At 35.5% G+C, this 24,858-nt stretch overlaps 1 protein-coding gene across 6 annotated transcripts in view; it reads left to right on the top strand.

Moving 5' to 3' along the window:
• The first annotated feature begins 4,255 nt into the window (after nucleotides 1-4,255).
• The window catches only part of LOC127843829 (S-methyl-5'-thioadenosine phosphorylase-like), a 34,227-nt gene continuing 13,624 nt past the window's right edge, over nucleotides 4,256-24,858 (top strand). For 2 of the 6 annotated variants that reach the window (XM_052373693.1, XM_052373692.1), the window contains exons 1-8: nucleotides 13,589-13,765; nucleotides 14,263-14,349; nucleotides 15,606-15,664; nucleotides 16,866-17,033; nucleotides 17,664-17,766; nucleotides 18,993-19,163; nucleotides 22,000-22,086; nucleotides 23,503-23,625. In XM_052373693.1, coding sequence (XP_052229653.1) covers nucleotides 13,751-13,765; nucleotides 14,263-14,349; nucleotides 15,606-15,664; nucleotides 16,866-17,033; nucleotides 17,664-17,766; nucleotides 18,993-19,163; nucleotides 22,000-22,086; nucleotides 23,503-23,625 — 813 coding nt within the window. In that variant the 5' untranslated portion in view covers nucleotides 13,589-13,750. Of the gene's footprint in view, nucleotides 4,382-8,387; nucleotides 8,584-9,156; nucleotides 9,277-13,588; nucleotides 13,766-14,262; nucleotides 14,350-15,605; nucleotides 15,665-16,865; nucleotides 17,034-17,663; nucleotides 17,767-18,992; nucleotides 19,164-21,999; nucleotides 22,087-23,502; nucleotides 23,626-24,858 lie in introns of those variants that run through there. The other 4 variants (XM_052373696.1, XM_052373697.1, XM_052373695.1 and 1 more) reach the window with 4 other exon arrangements.

Raw genomic sequence — 24,858 nt, 5'->3', positions numbered from 1 at the left:
TTTAAGAGTCATTTACTGCGGCCATAGTTGACTAGCAGTAATGAACGATGGTGTCATTTTAAGAATCATTTACTGTGGCCATAGTCGACTTGCAGTAATGTACAATGGTGTCATTTTAAGAGTCATTTACTGTGGCCATAGTCGAATTGCAGTAATGAACGATGGTGTCATTTTAAGAGTCTTTTACTGTGGCCATAGTCGACTTTTAGTAATGAACGATGGTGTCATTTAAAGAGTCTTTTACTGTGTCCATAGTCGACTAGCAGTTATGAACGATGGTGTCATTTTAAGAATCATTTACTGTGGCCATAGTCGACTTGCAGTAATGAACAGTGGTGACATTTTAAGAGTCATTTACCTTGGCCATAGTCGACTTTTAGTAATGAACAGTGGTGACATTTTAAGAGTCATTTACTGTGGCCATAGTCGACTTTTATTAATGAACGATGGTGTTATTTTAAGAGTCATTTACTGTGGCCATAGTCGAATTGCAGTAATGAACAGTGGTGACATTTTAAGAGTCTTTTACTGTGGCCATAGTCGACTTCCAGTAATGAACGGTGGTGTCATTGTAAGAGTCATTAACTGTGGCCATAGTCGAATTGCAGTAATGAACGATGGTGTAATTTTAAGAGTAATTTACTGTGGCCATAGTCGACTTTCAGTAATGACCGATGGTGTCATTTTAAGAGTCATTTACTGTGGCCATAGTCGACTTTTAGTAATGAACGATGGTGTCATTTTAAAAGGCATTTACTGTGGCCATAGTCGACTAGCAGTAATGAACGATGGTGTCATTTTAAGAGTCATTTACTGTGGCCATAGTCGACTTGCAGTAATGAACAGTGGTGACATTTTAAGAGTCATTTACTGTGGCCATAGTCGACTTGCAGTAATGAACAGTGATGACATTTTAAGAGTCATTTACTGTGGCCATAGGCGACTTGCAGTAATGAACGATGGTGTCATTTTAAGAGTCATTTACTGTGGCCATAGTCGAACTGCAGTAATGAACAGTGGTGACATTTTAAGAGTCATTTACTGTGGCCATAGTCGACTTCCAGTAATGAACGGTGGTGTCATTTTAAGAGTCATTAACTATGGCCATAGTCGACTAGCAGTAATGAACGATGGTGTCATTTTAAGAATCATTTACTGTGGCCATAGTCGACTTGCAGTAATGAACAGTGGTGACATTTTAAGAGTCATTTACTGTGGCCATAGTCGACTTGCAGTAATGTACGATGATGTCGTTATTAGAGTCATTTACTGTGGCCATAGTCGACTTGCAGTAATGAACAGTGGTGCCCTTTTAAGAGTCATTTACTGTGGCCATAGTCGACTTTCAGTAATGAACGATGGTTTTACTGTGGCCATAGTCGACTTGCAGTAATGAACGATGGTGTCATTTTAAGAGTCATTTACTGTGGCCATAGTCGACTTGCAGTTATGTACGATGGTGTCATTTTAAGAGTCATTTACTGAGGCCATAGTCGACTTTTAGTAATGAACGATGATGTTATTTTAAGAGTCATTTACTGTGGCCATAACTGGACTGCAGTAATGAACGATGGTGTCATTTTAAGAGTCATTTACTGTGGCCATAGTCGACTTTTAGAAATGAACGATGGTGTCATTTTAAGAGTCTTTTACTGAGGCCATAGTTGACTAGCAGTAATGAACGATGGTGTCATTTTAAGAATCATTTACTGTGGCCATAGTCGACTTGCAGTAATGAACAGTGGTGACATTTTAAGAGTCATTTACTGTGGCCATAGTCGACTTGCAGTAATGTACGATGGTGTCATTTTAAGAGTCATTTACTGTGGCCATAGTCGAATTGCAGTAATGAACGATGGTGTTATTTTAAGAGTCATTTACTGTGGCCATAGTCGACTTTTAGTAATGAACGATGGTGTCATTTTAAGAGTCTTTTACTGTGGCCATAGTCGACTAGCAGTTATGAACGATGGTGTCATTTTAAGAATCATTTACTGTGGCCATAGCCGACTTGCAGTAATGAACAGTGGTGACATTTTAAGAGTCATTTACTGTGGCCATAGTCGACTTTTAGAAATGAACGATGGTGTTATTTTAAGAGTCATTTACTGTGGCCATAGTCGAATTGAAGTAATGAACAGTGGTGACATTTTAAGAGTCATTTACTGTGGCCTCAGTCGACTTCCAGTTATGAACGGTGGTGTCATTTTAAGAGTCATTAACTGTGGCCATAGTCGAATTGCAGTAATGAACGATGGTGTAATTTTAAGAGTAATTTACTGTGGCCATAGTCGACTTTCAGTAATGAACGATGGTGTCATTTTAAGATTCATTTACTGTGGCCATAGTCGACTTTTAGTAATGAACGATGGTGTCATTTTAAAAGGCATTTACTGTGGCCATAGTCGACTAGCAGTAATGAACGATGGTGTCATTTTAAGAGTCATTTACTGTGGCCATAGTCGACTTGCAGTAATGAACAGTGGTGACATTTTAAGAGTCATTTACTGTGGCCATAGTCTACTTGCAGTAATGAACAGTGGTGACATTTTAAGAGTCATTTACTGTGGCCATAGTCGACTTTTAGTAATGAACGATGGTGTTATTTTAAGAGTCATTTACTGTGGCCATAGTCGAACTGCAGTAATGAACAGTGGTGACATTTTAAGAGTCATTTACTGTGGCCATAGTCGACTTCCAGTAATGAACGGTGGTGTCATTTTAAGAGTCATTAACTGTGGCCATAGTCGACTAGCAGTAATGAACGATGGTGTCATTTTAAGAATCATTTACTGTGGCCATAGTCGACTTGCAGTAATGAACAATGGTGACATTTTAAGAGTCATTTACTTTGGCCATAGTCGACTTGCAGTTATGTACGATGGTGTCGTTTTTAGAGTCATTTACTGTGGCCATAGTCGACTTGCAGTAATGAACAGTGGTGCCCTTTTAAGAGTCATTTACTGTGGCCATAGTCGACTTTCAGTAATGAACGATGGTTTTACTGTGGCCATAGTCGACTTGCAGTAATGAACGATGGTGTCATTTTAAGAGTCATTTACTGTGGCCATAGTCGACTTGCAGTAATGATCGATGGTGTCATTTTAAGAGTCATTTACTGTGGCCATAGTCGACTTTTAGTAATGAACGATGGTGTTATTTTAAGAGTCATTTACTGTGGCCATAGTCGAATTGCAGTAATGAACGATGGTGTCATTTTAAGAGTCATTTACTGTGGCCATAGTCGACTTTTAGTAATGAACGATGGTCTTTTAAGAGTCTTTTACTGCGGCCATAGTTGACTAGCAGTAATGAACGATGGTGTCATTTTAAGAATCATTTACTGTGGCCATAGTCGACTTGCAGTAATGAACAGTGGTGACATTTTAAGAGTCATTTACTGTGGCCATAGTCAACTTACAGTAATGAACAATGGTGTAATTTTAAGATTCATTTACTGTGGCCATAGTCGACTTGTAGTATTGGACGTAGGTGTCATTTAAAGAGTCATTTACTGTGGCCATAGTCGACTTGCAGTACTGAAAAATGGTGCCTTTTTAAGAGTCATTTACTGTGGCCATAGTCGACTTGCAGTAATGAACGATGGGGACATTTTAAGAGCCATTTGCTGTGGCCATAGTCGACTTTCAGTAATGAACGATGGTGTCATTTTAAGAGTGATTAACTGTGGCCATAGTCTACTTGCAGTAATGAACAATTGTGTCATTTTAAGAGTCATTTTCTGTGGTCATAGTCGACTTTCATTAATGAACAGTGGTGACATTTTAAGTTTCATTTACTGTAGCTATATTTGACTTGCAGTAACGAAAAATTGTTTCATTTTTAGTGTCATTCACTGTGGCCATAGTCGACTTGAAGAAATGAGCAATGTTGTCATTTTAATAGTTATTTACTGTGGCCATAGTTGACTTGCAGTAGCGCTCATCACATGCACGCGCACTATCAAGTTGCCTGATTATATATTTATTATCGATGTAGATTAAACTTATAAACCATACGTGTAGTACACCATACACATCCATATTTGACCATTGCAGATAGAAGACTAGTACCAGTACATATAATTTCATTCGTATTTAAGAATGAAATTTATGTTACTATTTACTTTTTATCTTTTAGTCCTCCGACGTCTTTCTAAAACTAAATGTTCTATAACCGGTCTTTCTCTTCCATAACCGGTCTTTCTCGTCTATGGCCATACAGCTATTTTCCATAGCCGAAACAGCCTATCGAAACAGCCAATGGAATCAGGAACATGGAAAAGAGTGTTTCCCGTAACCGTCGTGCAAGAGATTGGTAAAGCGTCAGCGATTTTCATTGCTATTGCAGCCAATACCACACGCTATTAGCCAATCGATAGGTATTTAACAAATGATTTTCGTATTGAATTTCCGAAATGGCGGACATTAACATCAACGAGGCAAATGCAGCATATTTTAAAATCAAATTAATTAAAAACGGAGCAGAAACAATTTCAATTAGAAAAGATAATCTTCAGAACACCATTGTTGACATCATGCCCATATTATGTGATACGAAATTCAAAATAATAATGAGTTTTGGCTGATGATGCAGGTGTCACCATCGATAACTTTCTGTTTGTTAAAAAGTTTTGGGTAGATTTAATAAATATGCGTATTTATTAAAATGGTTTCCAGTCAACTCGTACCTTAGTCAACTCGTACCCTAGTCAACTCGTACCCGATTTGGTCAACTCGTACTTTAGTCATTTTTCAGATTGGTCAACTCGTACCTTTTTAATATTTGTTCTTTATGGAAACAAATTGCGATGGGTGTTTGCATGCATTAGATGTTTTTTTATGTTTATTGCAGGTACTAGTTGACCAAATAAAATTATATTTTGGCATAGACTAACATAACTTGTATGTTTTTTTTACCAGGGTACGATATGACTAATTAAAGTAATTACCTAAGTATATATATATATATATATATATATATATATATATATATAATAAAAGTAAAAACACGTGTCTGGGATTTTAAATATATATTGATTTAGCCAACGCGTTTCGCATAGCTCATCAGGGCATAATACAATATATTACAACGTCAAAATGTCATGGAGATAACGTCATATCAATTATGACGTCATAACGTCAATAAATATTAAATGAAATTTAATTTGGGTTTAAATACATGTATAAAATGTTGTTCTTTTGCTAACCTAGCTGAAATATTGTTCGAAAATAGCTTATAAAATGGAAATATTTTAAATTTTGGTTCATTATGTGAACATTCATCTAAATGTTTACTTAAAGGCATCTGTCTTGTTGAGGGGTCTCGCATTTGTTGTTCATGGACAGATCGCCTATTTCTAAGTTTATCGCCAGTTTGGCCTATATAATATTGTTTGCATCCATTGCATACTAATACATAAATCACATTTTGTATATCACATGACATATTAGTTTTTATTTTGAACATTTTGCCATTAAAATCAAAAGAATTCCCTTCAATAATATAACCACACAGGGCGCATCTAGGGTCATTACATTTGGATACTCTTGGTTCTTGAGATGAAAAGTAAGATTTGGTTAACAGACGTTTTAAATTAGGTGGCTGTCGCTTACATTTTATTATCTTCTGATTTGAAATTATTTTATTCATAACCGGGTCTGTTTGTAAAATGTCAATGTTGTTTTTTAATACGCCAAACAGTTCTTTATTTTTTGGATTTTGTGTTGAAATAAATGGAATTATATTACTCTTGTCTTTTTGTGTTGATTTTGAAAGTAATTCATGTTAAGGGATGGAAAGTGCTTTTTTAATACCTGTATTTATAATAGATTGTGGATATTTTCTTTGAATAAGGGAATGCTTAAGTTCATTTAAACGTTTTAGTTTAAGTTTATCATTCGAAACTATGGTGCAGATCCGTTTCGCTAAAGTGAAAGGAATATTTATCTTTGTGTGTTTATTATGACACGAGGTAAAATTAAGATATTGTTTAGAATCAGTTTCTTTGTAATATATATCAGTATTAATTTCAGTATTGTTTTTTTATAATCAATATATCAAGAAATGGTAACTCGAGTGTGCTTGTCCTTTATAATTATACACGTGTGAAAAATAATGAACTTGTCTACTTTTGAAAAAAACAACATTTTTTTATAACCTTTATCTATATTCATATCAAAATCATATACAAGAACATATTCCACGTCTTTGATATATATAAATAATTTTTAGGAAGGTACGTGTTGACCAATTCGGGTACGAGTTGACTAGTGGGGGTACGATTTGACCAAAAATCGGGTACGAGTTGACCAAATCGGGTACGAGTTGACCGAAGGTACGAGTTGACTTAGGTACGAGTTGACTAGCTCCCATTAAAATGCATATCCTGTAATATTTTTATAGATAAAAATCAACATCCCGAAAATGTCCAAGAAGTACTACTTTATGTTTCTTTATAATGAACATGAGAACCAACTAGGTTGATGTTATGTGCAGACGTGCATAACAGATCGTATAGAGCAGACTGTCATTGAGTGTATATCCCAGTGTTTATGCGTCATCGGAAATTGAGTATTTTCAGTTTGTATGCAGGTGTATTCTCCGGAACAGATCTATATAGATGCCGACTACAACTATTAATTGTATGAATTTATTTAAATTAACATTTAATAAACATTATTTGTCTGCTTATGGTATGATGTTTATTTAATAAACTATATTTATATACATGTTTCAATATGTTTTTAAATTGCAATTGATAACAAATGAAGCCCCATAATCTGCACCCAGTTGACATTCCCGTATTCTTATACGGTCTCTATGCTATATTAAAAGATATTATTAAACTAATGCTTATACAGGCTTTATTCCATTAAATGCAATATGAACACCTTATTTACGTCTAAACAATCTAAGAAGATTCTTTGAATTATATGTGGTTGATTTCGACGGAAAACTATTGAAGCCCTATCAATCTGCATGTGTTCCGACAGCATTGAAGATTTATAAGTGTTTTATCCCGTGTGCTATAATCTCTTAATTGCATTTAAAACGTAGTGAGTCCCTAATCATCTGCGTCCAGGTCCAAAGTCTGAGCAGGTTCCGATTTTGGTTTCATGCGACGGATAACTACCGAAGCCCGACCAATCTGCATGCGTCCGATAAACTTTACAAGGTATATCTCAGGTTTTTATATGTGATTAATTTGTGAAAGAAAAATAATAAAGCCCTATAAATCTGCTGGCATTTCGACAACATTTACATGGCATTTCTAAGATTATTATAAAGTTTACTTGCGACGGACAACCAATGAAACCCTATAAATCTTGCATACGTTTCAACGCATCCTATCAGATTCTTATATGGATCTAATTTCAACGGGGAACTTGTAATACCCTATTAATCCTTATGCATGCCAACAACCTTCACAGTGTATTTCACAGGTTTTTATATGGATTTTAAATTCGACGGAAAACTAATAAGTCCTATTAATCTGCATGCGTTACGACAGCACTCACAGGGCGTGTATACGGTTACAATCAGGGATTATTTGGGATTTTTCATATACATTTGCGCTCAGTCGACACGAACATCTTGATTTATGGCATTAAATAAGTAATGCAATCCTTATCCATGTGCGTTCTTATACTGCTTTAATTGCGACTAAAGTATTTTTATTTTAATTAAAAATGCGATCCATGTAATGGAAATTAAACATGCAAGAGTAAGTGTAAAATGTATTCAGTTGTGACGTAAAACGGTCCGTGAACAACCTTAGTTTGATGGTATACGCACGATGTAATCGTTGTCTATACGCAGATTAATTAACGTTCATAAGTTCCACAACGCTTTTTAATACGTCTCAAGCCATGCGAAAAGTGGATGGACGCAGATAAATATAATGTCATGAGTTATTTAATACAATTACTAGCGAATAAGCCACCTTAATATATCGACTCGATGCACATTGATAGGGTTCCTTTAGCTCTGTAATGCAAGTAAGACCGTACATATGCGCATGTGAATGTTAACTGGGTGCAGATCAACAGATACTCATCATTATTAAACCTGAATGTGGCAGAGTCCCGGTCAACCCCGAACAAGCTACGGTTTATCCCGGTGAAGCCCCGGCAGAGCCCAGGTCGTCGCCGGTAATGCCCAGGTGGAGCCCCGGTAAAAGCCGGCAGCGTTTCGGCAAAGCCCCGGTCTACCGTAACTCAGCCGAGACTCACCGGGGCTATCCTGGCAACAGACCCCGGCAGAGCTACGGCAACGCCCCGGTTTAATCGCGGTCGTCGCCGGTAATGACCAGGCGGAGCCCCGGTGATTGCTGGTGGCGTCCCGGTAGAGCGCCGGTTTACCAATGAACCTGGCTCTACCGGGACTCTGCCGGCATTCACCAGGGCTCCACCTGGGCACCACCGGCGACAACCAGGGCGTTGCTGTAGCTCTGCCGGGGTCTGTATGGGCCCCGGTGCAGCAACGGTGCCGTCCGGGTTGTTCCCGGTGCCGTCCCGGTTGTTCCCAGTGCCCCGCCGGTCGATGCGGGTCCTTCACGGTAACTACCGGTTCATCCCACAGGTATTAAACATTTTAATACTTACCTGGTGGAGCGTGGAGCCCCAGTTGTCCCCGGTTCATCCATGTCTTCCCCAGTTCATCCCGGTAGAGCCCCGGTTCATCCCGGTAGATCCCGGATCACGCACCGGGGCTCCACCGGCATCATATTGGGAGTGGGCCTTAAGACCGTAAATGCGCATTTCAATGTACAAAGATCAATAGGCAACAATCTCGTATAATCCAGAATTAAATCGTATAAGCACGATGTAAAAGTTATCTGCATACAGATTTATAGGTGCTCATTTGTTCCCCAACGCTATACCACGCGTATAAAACTTGCGAAGAAGCATGTAAATAGAAGTTACACAATGCATGATAAATCTGAATTCAGAACTCAATCTGTTGTGCACGTCTACATCTAACGCTTACATGCAAATAGAAGTTACACAATCTGCACTATAAATCTGTATTCATAACTCAATCTTTTTTTTCTAACGCTATTATAAACCACAATTCTACGACAAATTATTGACGCAGAGGAATAGGGTTGCATCATAATCTGCACTAAAAATCTGCATTACAAATTCTAATACTGCCGCAAAATATACACCTCCCACTGTTCATCACATGATACACAGTCTGCACAAAAAAAGCTGTTTTCTGAATTCAAACTGTTATGCGCGTCTGCATATAACACGAACCACTGAACTACAGGTACTTGCATCAATAATCCCATTCCCCACCCACCCATATTTATTCTTTATTTAGAAAAAAAGTATGCAACACGGCTTCTGAAGAAAATAACATTGGGTCCCGATGTTCGTATGTCCGTCAAAGTCACAAGAAAGTTTTATGTATTTTTCTTGACATTAGTTTTCAAAAATGAGTTATTATTTAGCCGAAATATGATGTTCTTTAAACTGTAAATAATGTTTTCATACTGCAAGATTTGTGCTGCAAGGAATGCAAATAAATTTATCACACCTCAGGCTCTGTTGGTAAATGTGCTCAGGGCCCTCGTTTGGCCGTTTTTGGGGTCGAAATTCGGCCCCATTCCCACCTTAAAATAGTATACTTTTTTCCCCTATTTCAACTAAAATTGCCCCCTCCAAAACAAAAAAATATTTTTTTTTATACTTTTATACCTATGTTGCCAGCTGGTATCTTGCTATAAACCTTTGATTAAATGTATATTTATGTAAATAACATTAAAATAGAGCAATATTAAGTGTTGAATGATTGGTGAAAAGATCTTGTATAATTCCCCTTTTCGCCGAAAACGACGTGAAATTCCCCCCTCTAAGGGCCCCGGCCCCAATCCCCCCAAAGTGTAGCAAGGGCCCTGGTGCTCAGTCGGCTCTATGTATTTGTTCCAAGGGTTATTATTATCTTCACATTTATATAGCTCTCTCTGTTTATTATTTATCCAAAACATGTTATTGCTGTTTCTCCTTAAAGTAATACAGACAACACATTCCATAGAAATTTTCATTTGAACTTAAACTGTGAATAAGAGAGGAACAAAATAATATGTGCAAAAGTTTACACCATTTTATTTTGACAATACTTTGAGTCTTTTACAAAAAAAATTAAAATAAAATGCTATTTTAAAATATACAATTAAATAGTTCAATAGTTGCGTTCTATATATAATTAATCTTGCGAGTAAGTTATATACAGTCAGCAGAGTAATTCTACTAGAACAATTTAAATCCTTGCTACATGTGCTATTTAATTCTTTATACGGCTTTCACTTAAGAAAATGTTCAATGAAATAAATCTAGGTTTCTAGGTTTATTGTGTCTTTTACCTCAATATTTTGTTGGGGCTAATGTGAAGCCAATGGACATGATACAAAACCTACGAAGATTACCACCATACAATGTCACATACAAAATAATTATCACCTAACCCATGCGTTTTGAGAGAATAATATTGTTTAACTCTTTATTATATAAGTAAATATTACGCATGCGAAACAAGGACGGGTTATTTTTAACTCCGATTGTATGATTTGATCACACCTAGAAGAAGAAAACACTAACATGTTACACACCAAATATTGAACCCCTGACCCTTGCGGTGTCTTTGTTGTTAGGGATTATCAAAGACATTAATCTATATAAATCAGTTGATCCCTGAAGCGCAAACAGTTTTGACCACGGAGACATGCTTTGAGGAAACTTAGCAAAGAACCACTATATGGTTGGCATGCAACGCAACAAACCAAAGGGCCTTGCGGTTTCAGACAATGATTATATTATTTCTATTTATAAGCAAAACAGTAACTCCTAGGGAGGGCAAATTTTCTGCATGATTTGAACAAACTTCAAAGAGAACCTCATAACGATGTTACACACCAAATATTGTAGTCATGCCTCTTGTGTTCACTTTACATATATAAACACTATAACTCTCTTTGAATATAAAATGAAATGCAGCACATATTTTTATAAGTCTATAACTCACGGTTTCTTAAATAAAATATTCACATTTTATGTACTAGAACTTTCACTACACAAAGTTTGGATCAAGATCAATTCAAGCGCAGTCTGATCAGGATCCAAAGTGTTCGCTTAACATCTTTAAAAGTACTGACTGAATAACAATTATGTTGAACAGTTTGGATCCTGATCAGACTGCTCTTCTGGAGCCAAAATGGTCTCAATCGCCCTAAGGTCCAATTTCCTGTTATGTGGCTCATTTTTTCTCATGATTGATACAAATTATCATGATATAAAGCAAGTCTGTTGTATATTAAATAGTATTTTTTAGTGTGAATATTCCTTCCATGGATGAAAGTTACAAAGTTGGTTGTTATTTAAAGCTATTAAACAATTTAAAAAGTTTTCAATAATTTTTTATTTAAGTCAAATGCATGCTATATTTGTTATAAACATACATATGATTAACACTCAACAAAAGTTTAACGATCACTATAATACACTACACACCTGGCGTGGTTAATGGTCTCTATTGAAGCAATGTAGTATAATACATGCGAAAGGTGCTTTTACATATAAATATATATAAAAATATGTTTTCTATTATTATAAAAAAGCTTCTACAACAGTGTAATAAGAAATATAAAACACTTAAAGGTTAATTCAAATATACACAAGGTTAAATTGGCTTAATTTTAAATTTTCAAAAATAAAATAAATAATCAGTTTAGACAGTTTTATTTTTATTTTTTTGGTAGACTGCTCACTTTTCATGATTTTATTTTTATTTACCCCCCCCCCCCCAACTCTATTTTTTTGAAAAATTTCCCGTAAAACAAATAAAATAAAAATGCTGGCCTAATATGTCAGTAAATTAAGTTAATTTAACTCCTATGTGGCTGAATATACAGGAATTTTCAACAGAGGGGATGTACAATGCAAATGATCATGAAACTTGTTCTAAGGTGGCAAGATAAACTGAGGACAGCAACTGCTGATTAAAACACATCAAATGAAAAAGAAAATAATTCAGTACATATTTTTGTATATGCACGTTAGGTTACTACCCCCGCCCCCCCCCCCCCCACACACACACACATACCTTAACTTTATTGGCACACCTTCAATAAATATCTTTGATTTCTTACTTCTTGAAAAAATCTTCAATAAAAAATATCCTCTTCAATATCATTTTGAATTTCATGCATTAAACATATTTTTTTACGTTTGATGTGTTTAGTTTAAACATATTTATTTAAGATTGATTGCAGCCAAATCCTAAGGATTATATAAATGCTCTCGAGTCCGTTTCCTGGCCCTAAAACCAGTACTTTGTGTCTTTGGGGGAGATCTAAAAAACGCTCCCACAGTGGGGATAGAACCTGTGACCTCCCAGTCGCTAGGCAGACACCATATCCATTACACCACATCAACCTTTGATGTGTTTGGGTCCCTATTGTTGAGCTCATGGTCGAAGCATGAACTTTCTTTGCAAGTTTCATGACTTCCATGCAGCATCTGTTTTCATTGTTAATAAATGGATTAATTAGATGCAGTCAGTTACATATTTTGTTTTGTTTATAATGTTCTTTGAGTTAAACGGATGTCTTTATTTTGGGCATTTGGCAATCATAACAAGTCATTAGTTTTGCTAGTTAAACAATAAACATTTTAAACATACTGGTGAGTTCTCAATTTTTTATAAGACGTACGCCATTGTATCTTAATCTTGATCATGCAGACAATGATAACACAGTGTTTACTACTGATTAATGTTATCAAAATTAAAACAAATAACAAATACTAGAACAACCAATAGTTCAGTCTTTTAGGTGTATTAAGGTTTATTGTAAGCTGTGACGGTTTTAATTATTAGGTCAATAATACTTTTACAGATTTTGTCTAAAAGGCTTACTTGATCCTTATTACAGGCCAATCTGTGATCTATTAAAACAACAACAGTGTGTTGAGTGGAAATAAATCAATGTTATCAATTTAATACTTTTGTTAGCTTTTGAGATATAGGATCTTGCATGAGTGGTGGTTTTGTATTGAATATATTAAACGAGTCATCTAAATGAAGATAAAAACGAGGCTTGCCGAGTTTTTATCTTTATTTAGATGACGAGTTTCATAAATTCAATACAAAATGACCACGAATCTAAGATTCTATTTATAACATGACCAACACATTTTCTTTTTATTTTATGCTCTTTTCACCGTTTATTCAGATTGTGAAAGAGTTTAAAAACTGAAGAAATTCGCTGGAATAATGACGTAATTTCGTCACAAAAATGACGTCATTTCACAGTTATATAACTAGTGTAATAACACCCGTGTAATAAACATAATTGAGCATAACGTTATTTCACTCCTGGAGCGTAGGTCATGTTATAATATAATTTATTGCATTAATGACTTTTATTTAACTGTACTTATGTAGATAGTACTATGTGGCACATACAGTGCCTGAGTGAAGTTTCTTTATCTTGATACTGCCGGTATGAAGATAGTAATGATACATGTAAGAAGGTCAAGATCTAGTAGTGTTCTATATTAAGCATTTCATTTTAGTTGCCTTGTACATACATGTATTTAATAACATGTGTACACTCATTTTATTTATCTTGGTAGCAACTCTTCAGTGCATTGAAATCAAATAATAAAGAAAAAACTACATGATATATAGTAAGATATAATTAATTATATATTTTCAGGCCATATCAAAAAGCACATATTCATAAATGGCAGCTATAAAGGTATGTGTTTGTATCTGTTTCATGTTTAAATGAATGGAGTTATGTGTTTTGTTGAAGCATAAAAAAGACTAACACAGAGTAGTACACTTGTATTTGGAATGCATAATATTGTGTTATGTTCATGAGGATAAAAGTCATGTTCACAGTTTTTTAATGGAAAAAAGTGCAAGTTTGATTTGTTTGAAGTTAGTTCAGTAGAGTAAAACAGCATTTGTAAGATCACAAGGGATTGACTAAACCTTTTCCCACTCAGAAACAAAGTGAAAATGGCTGTGTGCAAACAGCATAAAACCAGAACAGCCTGCGAGTAACTGGCATTCTGTTCAGGTTTTATGCTATTTGCTGCTCATCAGTATCTAAGGGTTGGAAATGAAGCCTTTAAAACTTGAATCTAGTTAGAAAGGTCTTTAATTTAATTTAACTTTCGAAGCCACTAAAATTGCGTCAAAATACGTATCTTAATGGTAAAGTGTTAAGTTCATCTATTGTTGTTACAGGTGGGAATCATTGGGGGATCAGGTCTAAGCAACCCTGATATCCTCAAGGAAAGAACAGAGAAGCAGGTGGAAACTCCCTTTGGAAAAGTGAGTGACAAGTTTTGATTAGTTTAATGGAAATAAAAGTAATAGTAATAATTGTAACGGTAGGGAAAAAACTTGTAAGATATTGTCTCCCTTTCAAGTATTGATATATTGCGTTATCACAGAAAACAGATTTTCTGTTAAGTTGTGATGATATCTTGTTGATTCCCTCTTTGTAAAAGTACTCGACTATAGTTATGATGATCTATTGTGGTCACTTTCTAAAGTCCATAACTTCGAATAAAGGGTCCTTTTAGGCTAGACTTTGCGAAGAAAATGCCAATGTTTTACTTGCTCCAGCGTAGGCATATTCGCCTGAAGTTGGTTAAAAGCCCATAAACACTCAAAATCAACTAATATTTAATGCAATATTTTGAAAAATAAAGTAAAAACAAAAAAAATGTTCCTTGTAGCAATAGCCAAAATTTCAACGCTAATGTTGCCTGGTAACATGGATTTAAAAGGATAAAAAATGCTCTTTTTGTGTGTGTGACAATATAATCAACACAATGTTCATGTACCAAGTTAGTGTTTGTGTGTCGTATGAATTGATATCTTTGCATAAAGGCTTGTTTCTCAGGGTTTGATTGAGGGATTTCATTATTACTTACACCATGTATTCCCCATATTGAAATTACCTTTAAGGCCAAGTTCTGTATTACTTGTTTGAAATTTGTGAAAATAAAGAACCAATTCAACACTTTTCATAGCTATTTAGGCAGGTTAAAACTTTTGAAACTTAGATGTTGTCATCAAATGTGTATGTATCAATACCCTAGACATAGCTTTAGTTTGAAGAAATTATTCTCACTGACAAATTATGCCAGGTGTAAATTTAATCATTGATGCTTTATATCCATGCAGAAACTTCACATTGGGTGGTTATGATAAATTTCAAGGTCACTGTTACTTAATGTAGAAAAATAATTTCCACTCAAGATCTCAAGGTTTAGTTGTCAAGACGGCTTAGGAACAATAGCTTCATTATTTGGCTCATCAGTGAAACGATTGCCTCGGCAAAGATTATGAAGGTCCATAAGCTCATGAATTAGTGCAGATTCAGGTTTGTGTGCAAATAAACATTTCAGAATCTAGAACAGATATTTAATTGAAACTACACACATGTCAGTAAGGTCATAATGTGATGTTATTATCCAAGGCCTGTCATTTGAGGTCACTGACAGAAAATGTTCATTACACTATCAAAGCAGTAGAATAGGTCAGCTTGTGATGATTTCTGTGACTGGTTGTCTTTACAGCCATCTGATGTGTTGCTATGTGGTAAAATTGGAGACGTGGAATGTGTCTTGCTGTCAAGGTAGATATTTTAATTTCTGATTACAAATACTAACGAAGGAGGGCATTTTTAATAGTTGTTAACATATCCTCCTGCATTTATTTGTAACGACTAATACTTAAACAAAAAATTAATTGTTTGTAGTTAGCGGACCAAGTCCCCGACCAACCCTATATTTTAAAAACAGATAATGTTTTAAAATTTGGATCTGAATTTCTTTGTCTGCATTTTGTGCTTCATTATATTTTGTTACAAATCAATATTTTTTTGCGCAAAAAACGGAAATAATCTGAGATTATTATAAAATTGCATGAACTTATAATGGTAATTACACAATTTAATGTACAGGTGATGTGTATAAATTCCAGCTACCAATCAAAAAGTGCTGGCGTAATTTGTGTAAACTCTTGGTCCAGTTAAAACACTTTAATATTTAACTGCAATGACCACTTGTCAGCCGCATGGAAAATCATGGGGTATTAGTTGTTAAAAAAAAGACTTTGTAGTTCATAGAACATCAAGATCTTTTACTTTTTGTTATAAGATCTGTTGCAGATTTGTATTGACCTCCCAGTGCAGGTAGTGTAATTAGACTGCATGTATCAATAAGAATTTAATTGACTGGCCTAAGTGGCATACCTGTAATTGATTATACAGTCTAGTCATGTTATCTCAGATATACTGCTTTAAGATTGCAATTTTTAATGGAAGTGTAAGCGGCTACACCCCACAATTTAATATGACATAAAAGTTGAATGCATACAATTTAATGTTTGATTTAGTTCAATTGCATTTCTAAATTTAAATAAAATGCTCCAATTAGACACTTGTTCTGGTTTGTACAAAACCTTTCTTACCCTTTTGTATGAATGATACATGAAATAAAGTCTATAGTAAAAGCTGCTGTCAATAATAATACAAATAGACATGAACATTGACTATGATAGTGCTGATAAGAACTTCAAATTAAAAATTAATTAATATAAATATATGATATATAATATAAAAATGATTATATAAAAACAATATAAGGAATATAACAGTGATCTACTGCTATAGAAATGTACACAACTTTACTGGCACTATATATTTAATCATGCGCATAAGCTTATTTGCTGTCAAATCAAAACAAGTAACTAAGTTGTTTACCTAATTTGGATAAAAACAGTTGAAAAAAAAAAAAAAAAAAAAAACACTCACTATATGTGTTTGTACACTGAAGGCATGGTCGGGGTCACAGCATCATGCCCGGGCATGTGAACTACCGTGCAAACATCTGGGCATTGAAGGAGGAGGGATGTACACACATTCTAGTCACCACAGCATGTGGATCCCTACAAGATGGAATTCATCCTGGTGATATTGTTGTGCTTGACCAGTTTATTGATAGGCAAGTTCCCTTAAAGCCATTGTTCCTGTTTTTTTGTTTAGTTTTATTTTTCATGTTTTCAACTGCATTTTAGTAATATCATGGCAGCCAGTAAACTAGCTCACAATTTTCCTGGATAAGCTTGTTTACCAATACTAAGTTCTCAAACTTTTGCCAGGAACTCACAAGTTTCCTACTTGAATCAGAAGAAGACAAAGTCTGTGCAAAATTATTCAATAACCAATGCCCACACAAGTTATGTGGCTGTGGCGGGAATCAAACTCATGATCCTCGGATTTGAAGTCAAGCTCTCTACCAACTGAGCTGGCTGGCAATATATTGAGTTCTGTTCTGAGAAAACTGGGCATAATGCATGTGCGTAAAGTGTTGTCCCAGATTAGCCTATGCAGACACTTTCCGCCTTAAGTGGATTTTTGCTAATAAGAGAGACTTCATTTAAACAAAATATGTCATAAAAGCGGAAAGTGTCGTTTCTGATAAGCCTGTGCGGATTGCACAGGCTAATCTGAGATGACACTTTACGCACATGCATTACGTCCAGTTTTCTCAGAACATGACTCTATTGATCAATAACAATTATGGGCATGCTGTCATACAAATTTAAGTACTTGTCACTGACTGCATTTACAGAACACACCACCGCCAACAAACTTTCTATGACCGTACAGAGGGAGGTCCCAAGGGCATATGTCACATGTCGATGGCTGAACCTTTCTGTCCAATAACCAGCGAGGTAACGGGCTGCTCTGATCATGTCTTACAAAAAATGTGGCTTTTTCACATGGTTGTCAGCTAATTGTTATCAAATGAATGGAATGACTTTCAACTCAATCTAAGGAATTTTGCCAGTAGCTAAGTGGCCCCTTGTGGTACTTTCAATAAGTAGTTTAAGGTTCCGGAAAAATACAAAGCTTTATCAAACAATCAATTTGATCATTAGCCATTCATTAGGACAGATCTTTTCCAATTGTGTCTTTGTGTTTAGGAGCAAACACATAAAATACTATAGAAATGTGAAAATACAATTTTTTATATCATTTGTAAACACAACAACCAGGTGTGTTCCGGAAATGGGATGGCCTCCCTGTTGGGGCCAAAACCTCTGCATAAGATTTAATGCTTATTTTACTCTTTTATGCCCCCAGCATCTACTGATGAGTGAAGCCCATATTTATTGGCCTATCTGCCCTTTCCATATTGTCCTTGTGTCTTAACAAGGTTTACCCAAATTGACTCATATCATATTAGCATCAAAATGATACTTGCATGCATGTTATCAATGAAAAACTATCAAAGGACCCATAAAACCTGGCCCGATTTTGATCTAATGTTGACATATTTTTAGGCATAGACTAATGCGGAAAGTCCAGATTTATGATAATCCCAAAATAGCGTATGCCTGTAATTAATAATGCTTTCTGCAAAGCTTTGATACTCATTTGTGAAGATTGTCCATATTTGATTTTGAAGTCCAAAATTGTTTGTTAACCCAAAATTGAGTGCTTTGTCTAATATCAACTTGGCGTGTGTGTCATCAATGAACTCTGTCAACACATCCACATCACTGACATCATTTTGACTTGACTATTTACCTACATTTACACTGAACTAATTCAAAGGTCTTGGTCAACCTCAAGTTGCCATCTAGCATGAATATCACTTCCTACAAAGCATTGATTCTTGCATAAATGTTATCTATGAACACTCTCAACACACCCACATCACCTGACCTCATATTGACCTTGACCTAGGTTTCGACTATGACTTATTCAAATGGGCGAAAAAATCAGTACTGACAAGGCATTTACACTGTAGGAAAAAACGATTATTTAACAATGCATCATCTTGTTCTGACATGGTGTCCTCTTCCTCTGACAATCATATTCTTCACAGCATAGATCAATCACTACATTTTGTGGATAACCATGTTTATTTTATGTATTTCTTTTTTCATCACAGTTCATCTACAAGACAATACAAGAACTTAACTTAAACCACGAGCTGAATTGCAACGCCCACAAGACGGGGACCATGCTGACAATTGAGGGACCGCGGTTTTCTTCCAAGGCAGAGAGCAAGATGTGGAACTCCTGGGGCGCACATTGTATCAACATGACCACAGTACCGGAGGTTGGGGTTATACTTACTTTTTTACATACAAGTCCAATATTACAGGAGTTGGGAGAAAACAAATCCATTATGCAGACTTAACAAACAAGTGTTGCTTCAGTCTCCAGTTTGTCTGATGTTCTTAAACATCTTGCAAATAATTTTCTGTAGACCAAGATGGAAAACAAATGTTGGCTATTCTGCGATCAATCATTCACAAAAGTCCAAGAGACTGTTCAGTAAAATGCATGTGCTGAAAGGCGCTATCTAGCAAACTTTTGACAACAAATAATTTCTGTGTGCAGCTTAGTTAAGCCACATAAAAGGACCTAAATTATATTTAAATATAAAACAGGTTTGATGTTTTGTAAATTGGCATTTCTTATTATATTTTCAATACATTAACACTTATTATTCAATTATTGTCTATGAGTGAAGCCATATCATAACAAGAGCACCGCCTTGCGGGTGCAGACCGCTCATCTATTTTCTTTTTAAAGGTGAAGGGACTCTCATTTTCAATCACAAAGGAGGGAGGGGTGGAGTGAAGAGGGGTGTATAGTGTGGGGGTGTGGACATTTATTACATTATCTTCCAAAAATGCGAAAAAAATGCACACAAAAAAATTCCGGGGGGGTTGGGGGGGGGGGGGATTCTTTGGTGCGATGGTTGGACAGTATTTCAAACATAAAATAATAAAAATAAATATTTGTGTTTTTTAACCGTTTAAAAAAAAATAAAATGGGGGGGATGGAGGTGGGGGGGGGGGTATAGTGTGCGGGTGTGGTGGTAATTTGTGAGATGATCTTAAAAAAAAAAAAAAAAAAAAAAATTGGGGGGGGTGAGTTAGGGGGGGGGGGGGGATAGTGTGAGGGTGTGGTGTTAATTTGTGAGATGATCTTAAAAAAAATAAAAAAAAAATAGGGAGGGGGGATTCGGGAGGGGGGGTGGGGGCGATTCTTGGGTGCGATGGTTGTAGGGTATTTCAAACATAAAATAATAAAAATAAATAGTTGTGTTTTTTAACCGTTTAAAAAAAAATGTGGGGGGGGGTAGGGGGGGGGTATAGTGTGAGGGTGTGGTGGTCATTTGTGAGATGATCTTAAAAAAAAAAAAAAAAAAATAGGGGGGGGATTCGGGGGGGGGGGGGGAGGGGGGGGGCACGGGGGATGGTTTGGGTGGAGTCTATTGTGGTATGTCAGGTAAGAGTAGTTTTGTCAAAGTATCAATCAAATCTAATCATAAATAAAGAAGTTATGGCAATTTTAGCAAAATTTAATAATTTGACCTTGAGAGTCAAGGTCATTCAAAGGTCAAGGTAAAATTCAACTTGCCAGGTACAGTAACCTCATGATAGCATGAAAGTATTTGAAGTTTGAAAGCAATAGCCTTGATACTTAAGAAGTAAAGTGGATCGAAACACAAAATTTAACCATAGATTCAAAGTTACTAAGTCAAAAAAGGGCCATAATTCCATAAAAATGACATCCAGAGTTATGCAACTTGTCCTTTTACTGTACCCTTATGATAGTTTGCGAGTGTTCCAAGTATGAAAGCAATATGTATGATAATTTAGGGGTAAAGTGGACCAAAACACAAAACTTAACCAAATTTTCTAAGTATAAAGGGCCCATAATTCCGTCTAAATGCCAGTCAGAGTTACATAACTTTGCCTGTACAGTCCCCTTATGATAGTTAATAAGTGTTGCAAGTATGAAAGCAATAGCTTTGATACTGTAGGAATAAAGTGGACCTAAACACAAAACTTAATCAAATTTTCAATTTTCTAAGTATAAAAAGGGCACATAAGTCTGTCAAAATGCCAGTCAGAGTTACATTACTTTGCCTGCACAGTCCCCTTATGATAGTTAGTAAGTGTTGCAAGTATGAAAGCAATAGCTTTGATACTTAAGGAATAAAATGGACCTAAACACAAAACTTAACCAAAATTTTCAATTTTCTAAGTATAAAAAGGGCACATAATTCTGTCAAAATGCACGCCAGAGTTATCTAACTTTGCCTGCCCAGTCCCCTTATGATAGTAAGTAAGTGTACCAAGTTTGAATGCAATAGCATTGATACTTTCTGAAAAAGGTGGACCTAAACGCAAAACTTAACCAAAATTTTCAATTTTATAAGTATAAAAAGGGCACATAATTCAGTCAAAATGCACGCCAGAGTTATCTAACTTTGCCTGCCCAGTCCCCTCATGATAGTAAGTAAGTGTACCAAGTTTGAATGCAATAGTATTGATACTTTCTGAGAAAAGTGGACATAAACGCAAAACTTAACCGGACGCCGACGCAGATGCCGACGCCAAGGTGATGACAATAGCTCATAATTTTTTTTCAAAAAATAGATGAGCTAAAAATAGTTGTTATATGTTGTTATGAAAACTCACGGTATGTGCATGTTTTGTTTTGTTAAAAAAATGGCTAAGTACACATTAATATTAAATATTGTTAATTTCTAATATTAAAAAGACAAATTATGTTAAATTCATAGTCGATTTTAATCAATTGTCTGCTAATTGTTGTTTATTGCGGCAACACAAGTTCACCAGTAAACACCACTTCACAGTATTGTTATGTCTCCCACCACTATAGTGGAGGACATATTGTGTTTTCCCTGTCTGTTGCTTTGTTTGTTTGGTTGGTCAAGGTCATCCTTCAAGGTCAAAAAAAACAAATTCAAGGGAAGTAATAAGCTTTAAAGGGAGATAAATATCTGAACCTGCCAAAAATTTAATAAATCAAAGCGGTGCAGTAGGGGACATAGTGTTTCTGACAAACACATACCGGTATATTGTTTATATAAACATGTGCATATGTTTAATATTGGTAATTTGTTTTGCCAGGTTGTGTTGGCCAAAGAGGCTGGCATATGTTATGCAGCCATGGGTCTTGTGACAGACTACGACAGTTGGAGGGAAGATACAGCATCAGTAAGGCCCATGGGGACTAAAATATTGTGGTTTAGCACTGAAAGGGTTGAGATAAAGACTGTTGTATCTGCTTAATATTTGAGCCGTGCTCTGTGAAAGGAGGTTAAATGCACGTGCGTAAAGTGTCGTCACAGATTAGCCTGTGCAGTCTGCACAGGCTGATCAAAGACAACACTTTCCTCTTTAATGATATTTTCTGTTTAAAGAAAGTATATTCTTAGCAAAAAATCCAGTTTAGGTTGAAAGTGTTGTCCCTGATTAACCTGTGGGGACTGCATTGGCTTATCTGGTACGACACTTTACGTTCATGCATCAAACACCCTTTTCACAGAGCACGGTCCTTTCCTCTGGATGAGCCATGCTAAAATAATTCTTATGCCATATACAGTGCAGTCTGGTATGGAGCTATCATGTGTGCTATTTAGTCATGGAAGTTTTAATGATGTCATTAGTGGACAGAGTGGCTCCTTCCCACTGCGCTGGGCCCATATTGCATTAGATTCATTTTTGCATGAAGCAGTTCATGCGATTGATCTTTAAAACACAAAATGGATTTATCTAATTTGATTCAAATTTTGATGGTTGAATGATGTTATGATCTATTTGCATCTTATATCTATATTCTGGATTCATTTAAGCAAGCCTATAAGAAATATTTTTACTATAATAGTCTTTACATCACATTTTGATGGTTAAGTCAGAATTTTTGTGGGCTTTACATGATGATATTATCAGCTTCTTTTATCTCCTGCTAGACCTTCAATTATAAAAAACTTAAAATGGTCTGTCCAACTGGTGAAATTAATTGTGTATTTCTTAACATGGCACTTAGCATATGCAGACTTAAACAATTGGCATAAGAAAAGAGTGCTTTTTGAATGTATTTGACCAGTGTGTGAACTTTATAATTTCTTAGCAAGTACTTACTAGTGGCAGAGAACTTACAGGTAGGATGTACAAAACATTGATATGACAACGTCAGATTTTTACACCTCAAGACAATTTGTTATTCACTTTTTATCTGAACTTTACTCGCAACAAATTTTCTTAACGGGAGCTATAATTTTGTAAGAAATTTCGTAGCTTGAAAAGTTGAGATATAAATCAAATATTAGTTCCAATTAAAGGCTTATCACTTTCTTGCTCACACAGTAGCTGATATGGCTTAAAAGTGAGCGTAATAAAACATATAATACTGCCAAAGACAACTGTCTCGGCATGGACGCCACCATCTTGATCCTAATGTGATTACCCACTCTGATAAGGTTCAAGCAAACATAACAGATGCAATATAAATTTTCATTTCACATGAAGACAGCAGCTTTTTAGTGGCAGACTTTTGACATAAAAGTTGTTATAAATGCAGATGTCTTCCAAATTGAAGAAACCCTCAAAGCTTTCAAATTTCCATAACAGGTTAGTGTTGAGAGTGTTATGAACACCATGGCTGAGAATTCCAAAAAAGCAACACGTGTCCTGCTTAATGTCATTCCAAAATTGAAGGAATTTGATTGGACACAAAAACTTAAACATAATCAAGTAAGTATTGTGATGAAGCATTTCAAGTTATTAAATGCCTGTTACTGTTTATGTATGTTTGCCCAAATGCATGGTATACAGATACCATATTATTATTACCTTGTACATTGAAAAAGTAATGTGTTTGTGTAACATAATGATTAACAAAAGGAATGTGTTTGTGTAACATAATGATTAAGAAAAGTAATGTGTTTGTGTAACAAAATGATTAACAAAAGTAATGTGTTTGTGTAACATAATGATTAAGAAAAGCTGCCATGTGTTTGTGTAACATAATGCTTAAGAAAAGCAATATGTTTGTGTAACATACTAATAAAGAAACGCAATATGTTTGTGTAATATAATGATTAAGAAAAGCAATGTGTTTGTGTAACATAATAATTAAGAAACGCAATGTGTAACATAATGATTAAGAAAAGCAATATGTTTGTGTAACATAATGATTAAAAAAAGCAATGTGTTTGAGTAACAAATGATTAGGGAAAGCAATTTGGTTGCTTGCTTCCGCTTATATGCTGTGACTTAGATCATGCATTTTTATGTCCCCCACTATAGTAGTGGGAGACATATTGTTTTTGCAGTCTGTTGGTCTGTTGGTTGGTTGGTTTGCGCCAACTTTAACATTTGCAATAACTTTTGCAATATTGAAGATAGCAACTTGATATTTGGCATGCATATGTATCTCATGGAGCTGCACATTTTGAGTGGTGAAAGGTCAAGGTCATCCTTCAAGGTCAAAAGTCAAATATATGGGTCAAAATCGCTCATTTAATGTACACTTTTGCAGTATTTCAATATTAAAGATAGCAACTTGATATTTGGCATGCATGTGTATCTCATGGAGCTGCACATTTTGAGTGGTGAAAGGTCAAGGTCATCCTTCAAGGTCAGATGTCAAATATATGTGGCCAAAATCGCTCATTTTATGAGTACTTTTGCAATATTGAAGATAGCAACTTGATATTTTGCATGCATGTGTATCTCATGGAGCTGCACATTTTGAGTGGTGAAAGGTCAAGGTCATCCTTCAAGGTCAGAGGTCAAATATATGTGGCCCAAATCGCTAATTTTATGAATACTTTTGCAATATTGAAGAAAGCAACTTGATATTTGGCATGCATGTGTATCTCATGGAGCTGCACATTTTTAGTGGTGAAAGGTCAAGGTCATCCTTCAAGGTCAAATATATGGGTCAAAATTGCTCATGTAATGTCACCTCTGCAATATTGAAGC

The sequence above is a fragment of the Dreissena polymorpha genome, chromosome 9 (genome assembly GCF_020536995.1).
Source record: "Dreissena polymorpha isolate Duluth1 chromosome 9, UMN_Dpol_1.0, whole genome shotgun sequence".
NCBI lineage: Eukaryota > Metazoa > Mollusca > Bivalvia > Myida > Dreissenidae > Dreissena > Dreissena polymorpha.
Note: the sequence above shows the minus strand (reverse complement) of the source record. Positions and strands in the feature narration are given on the sequence as shown.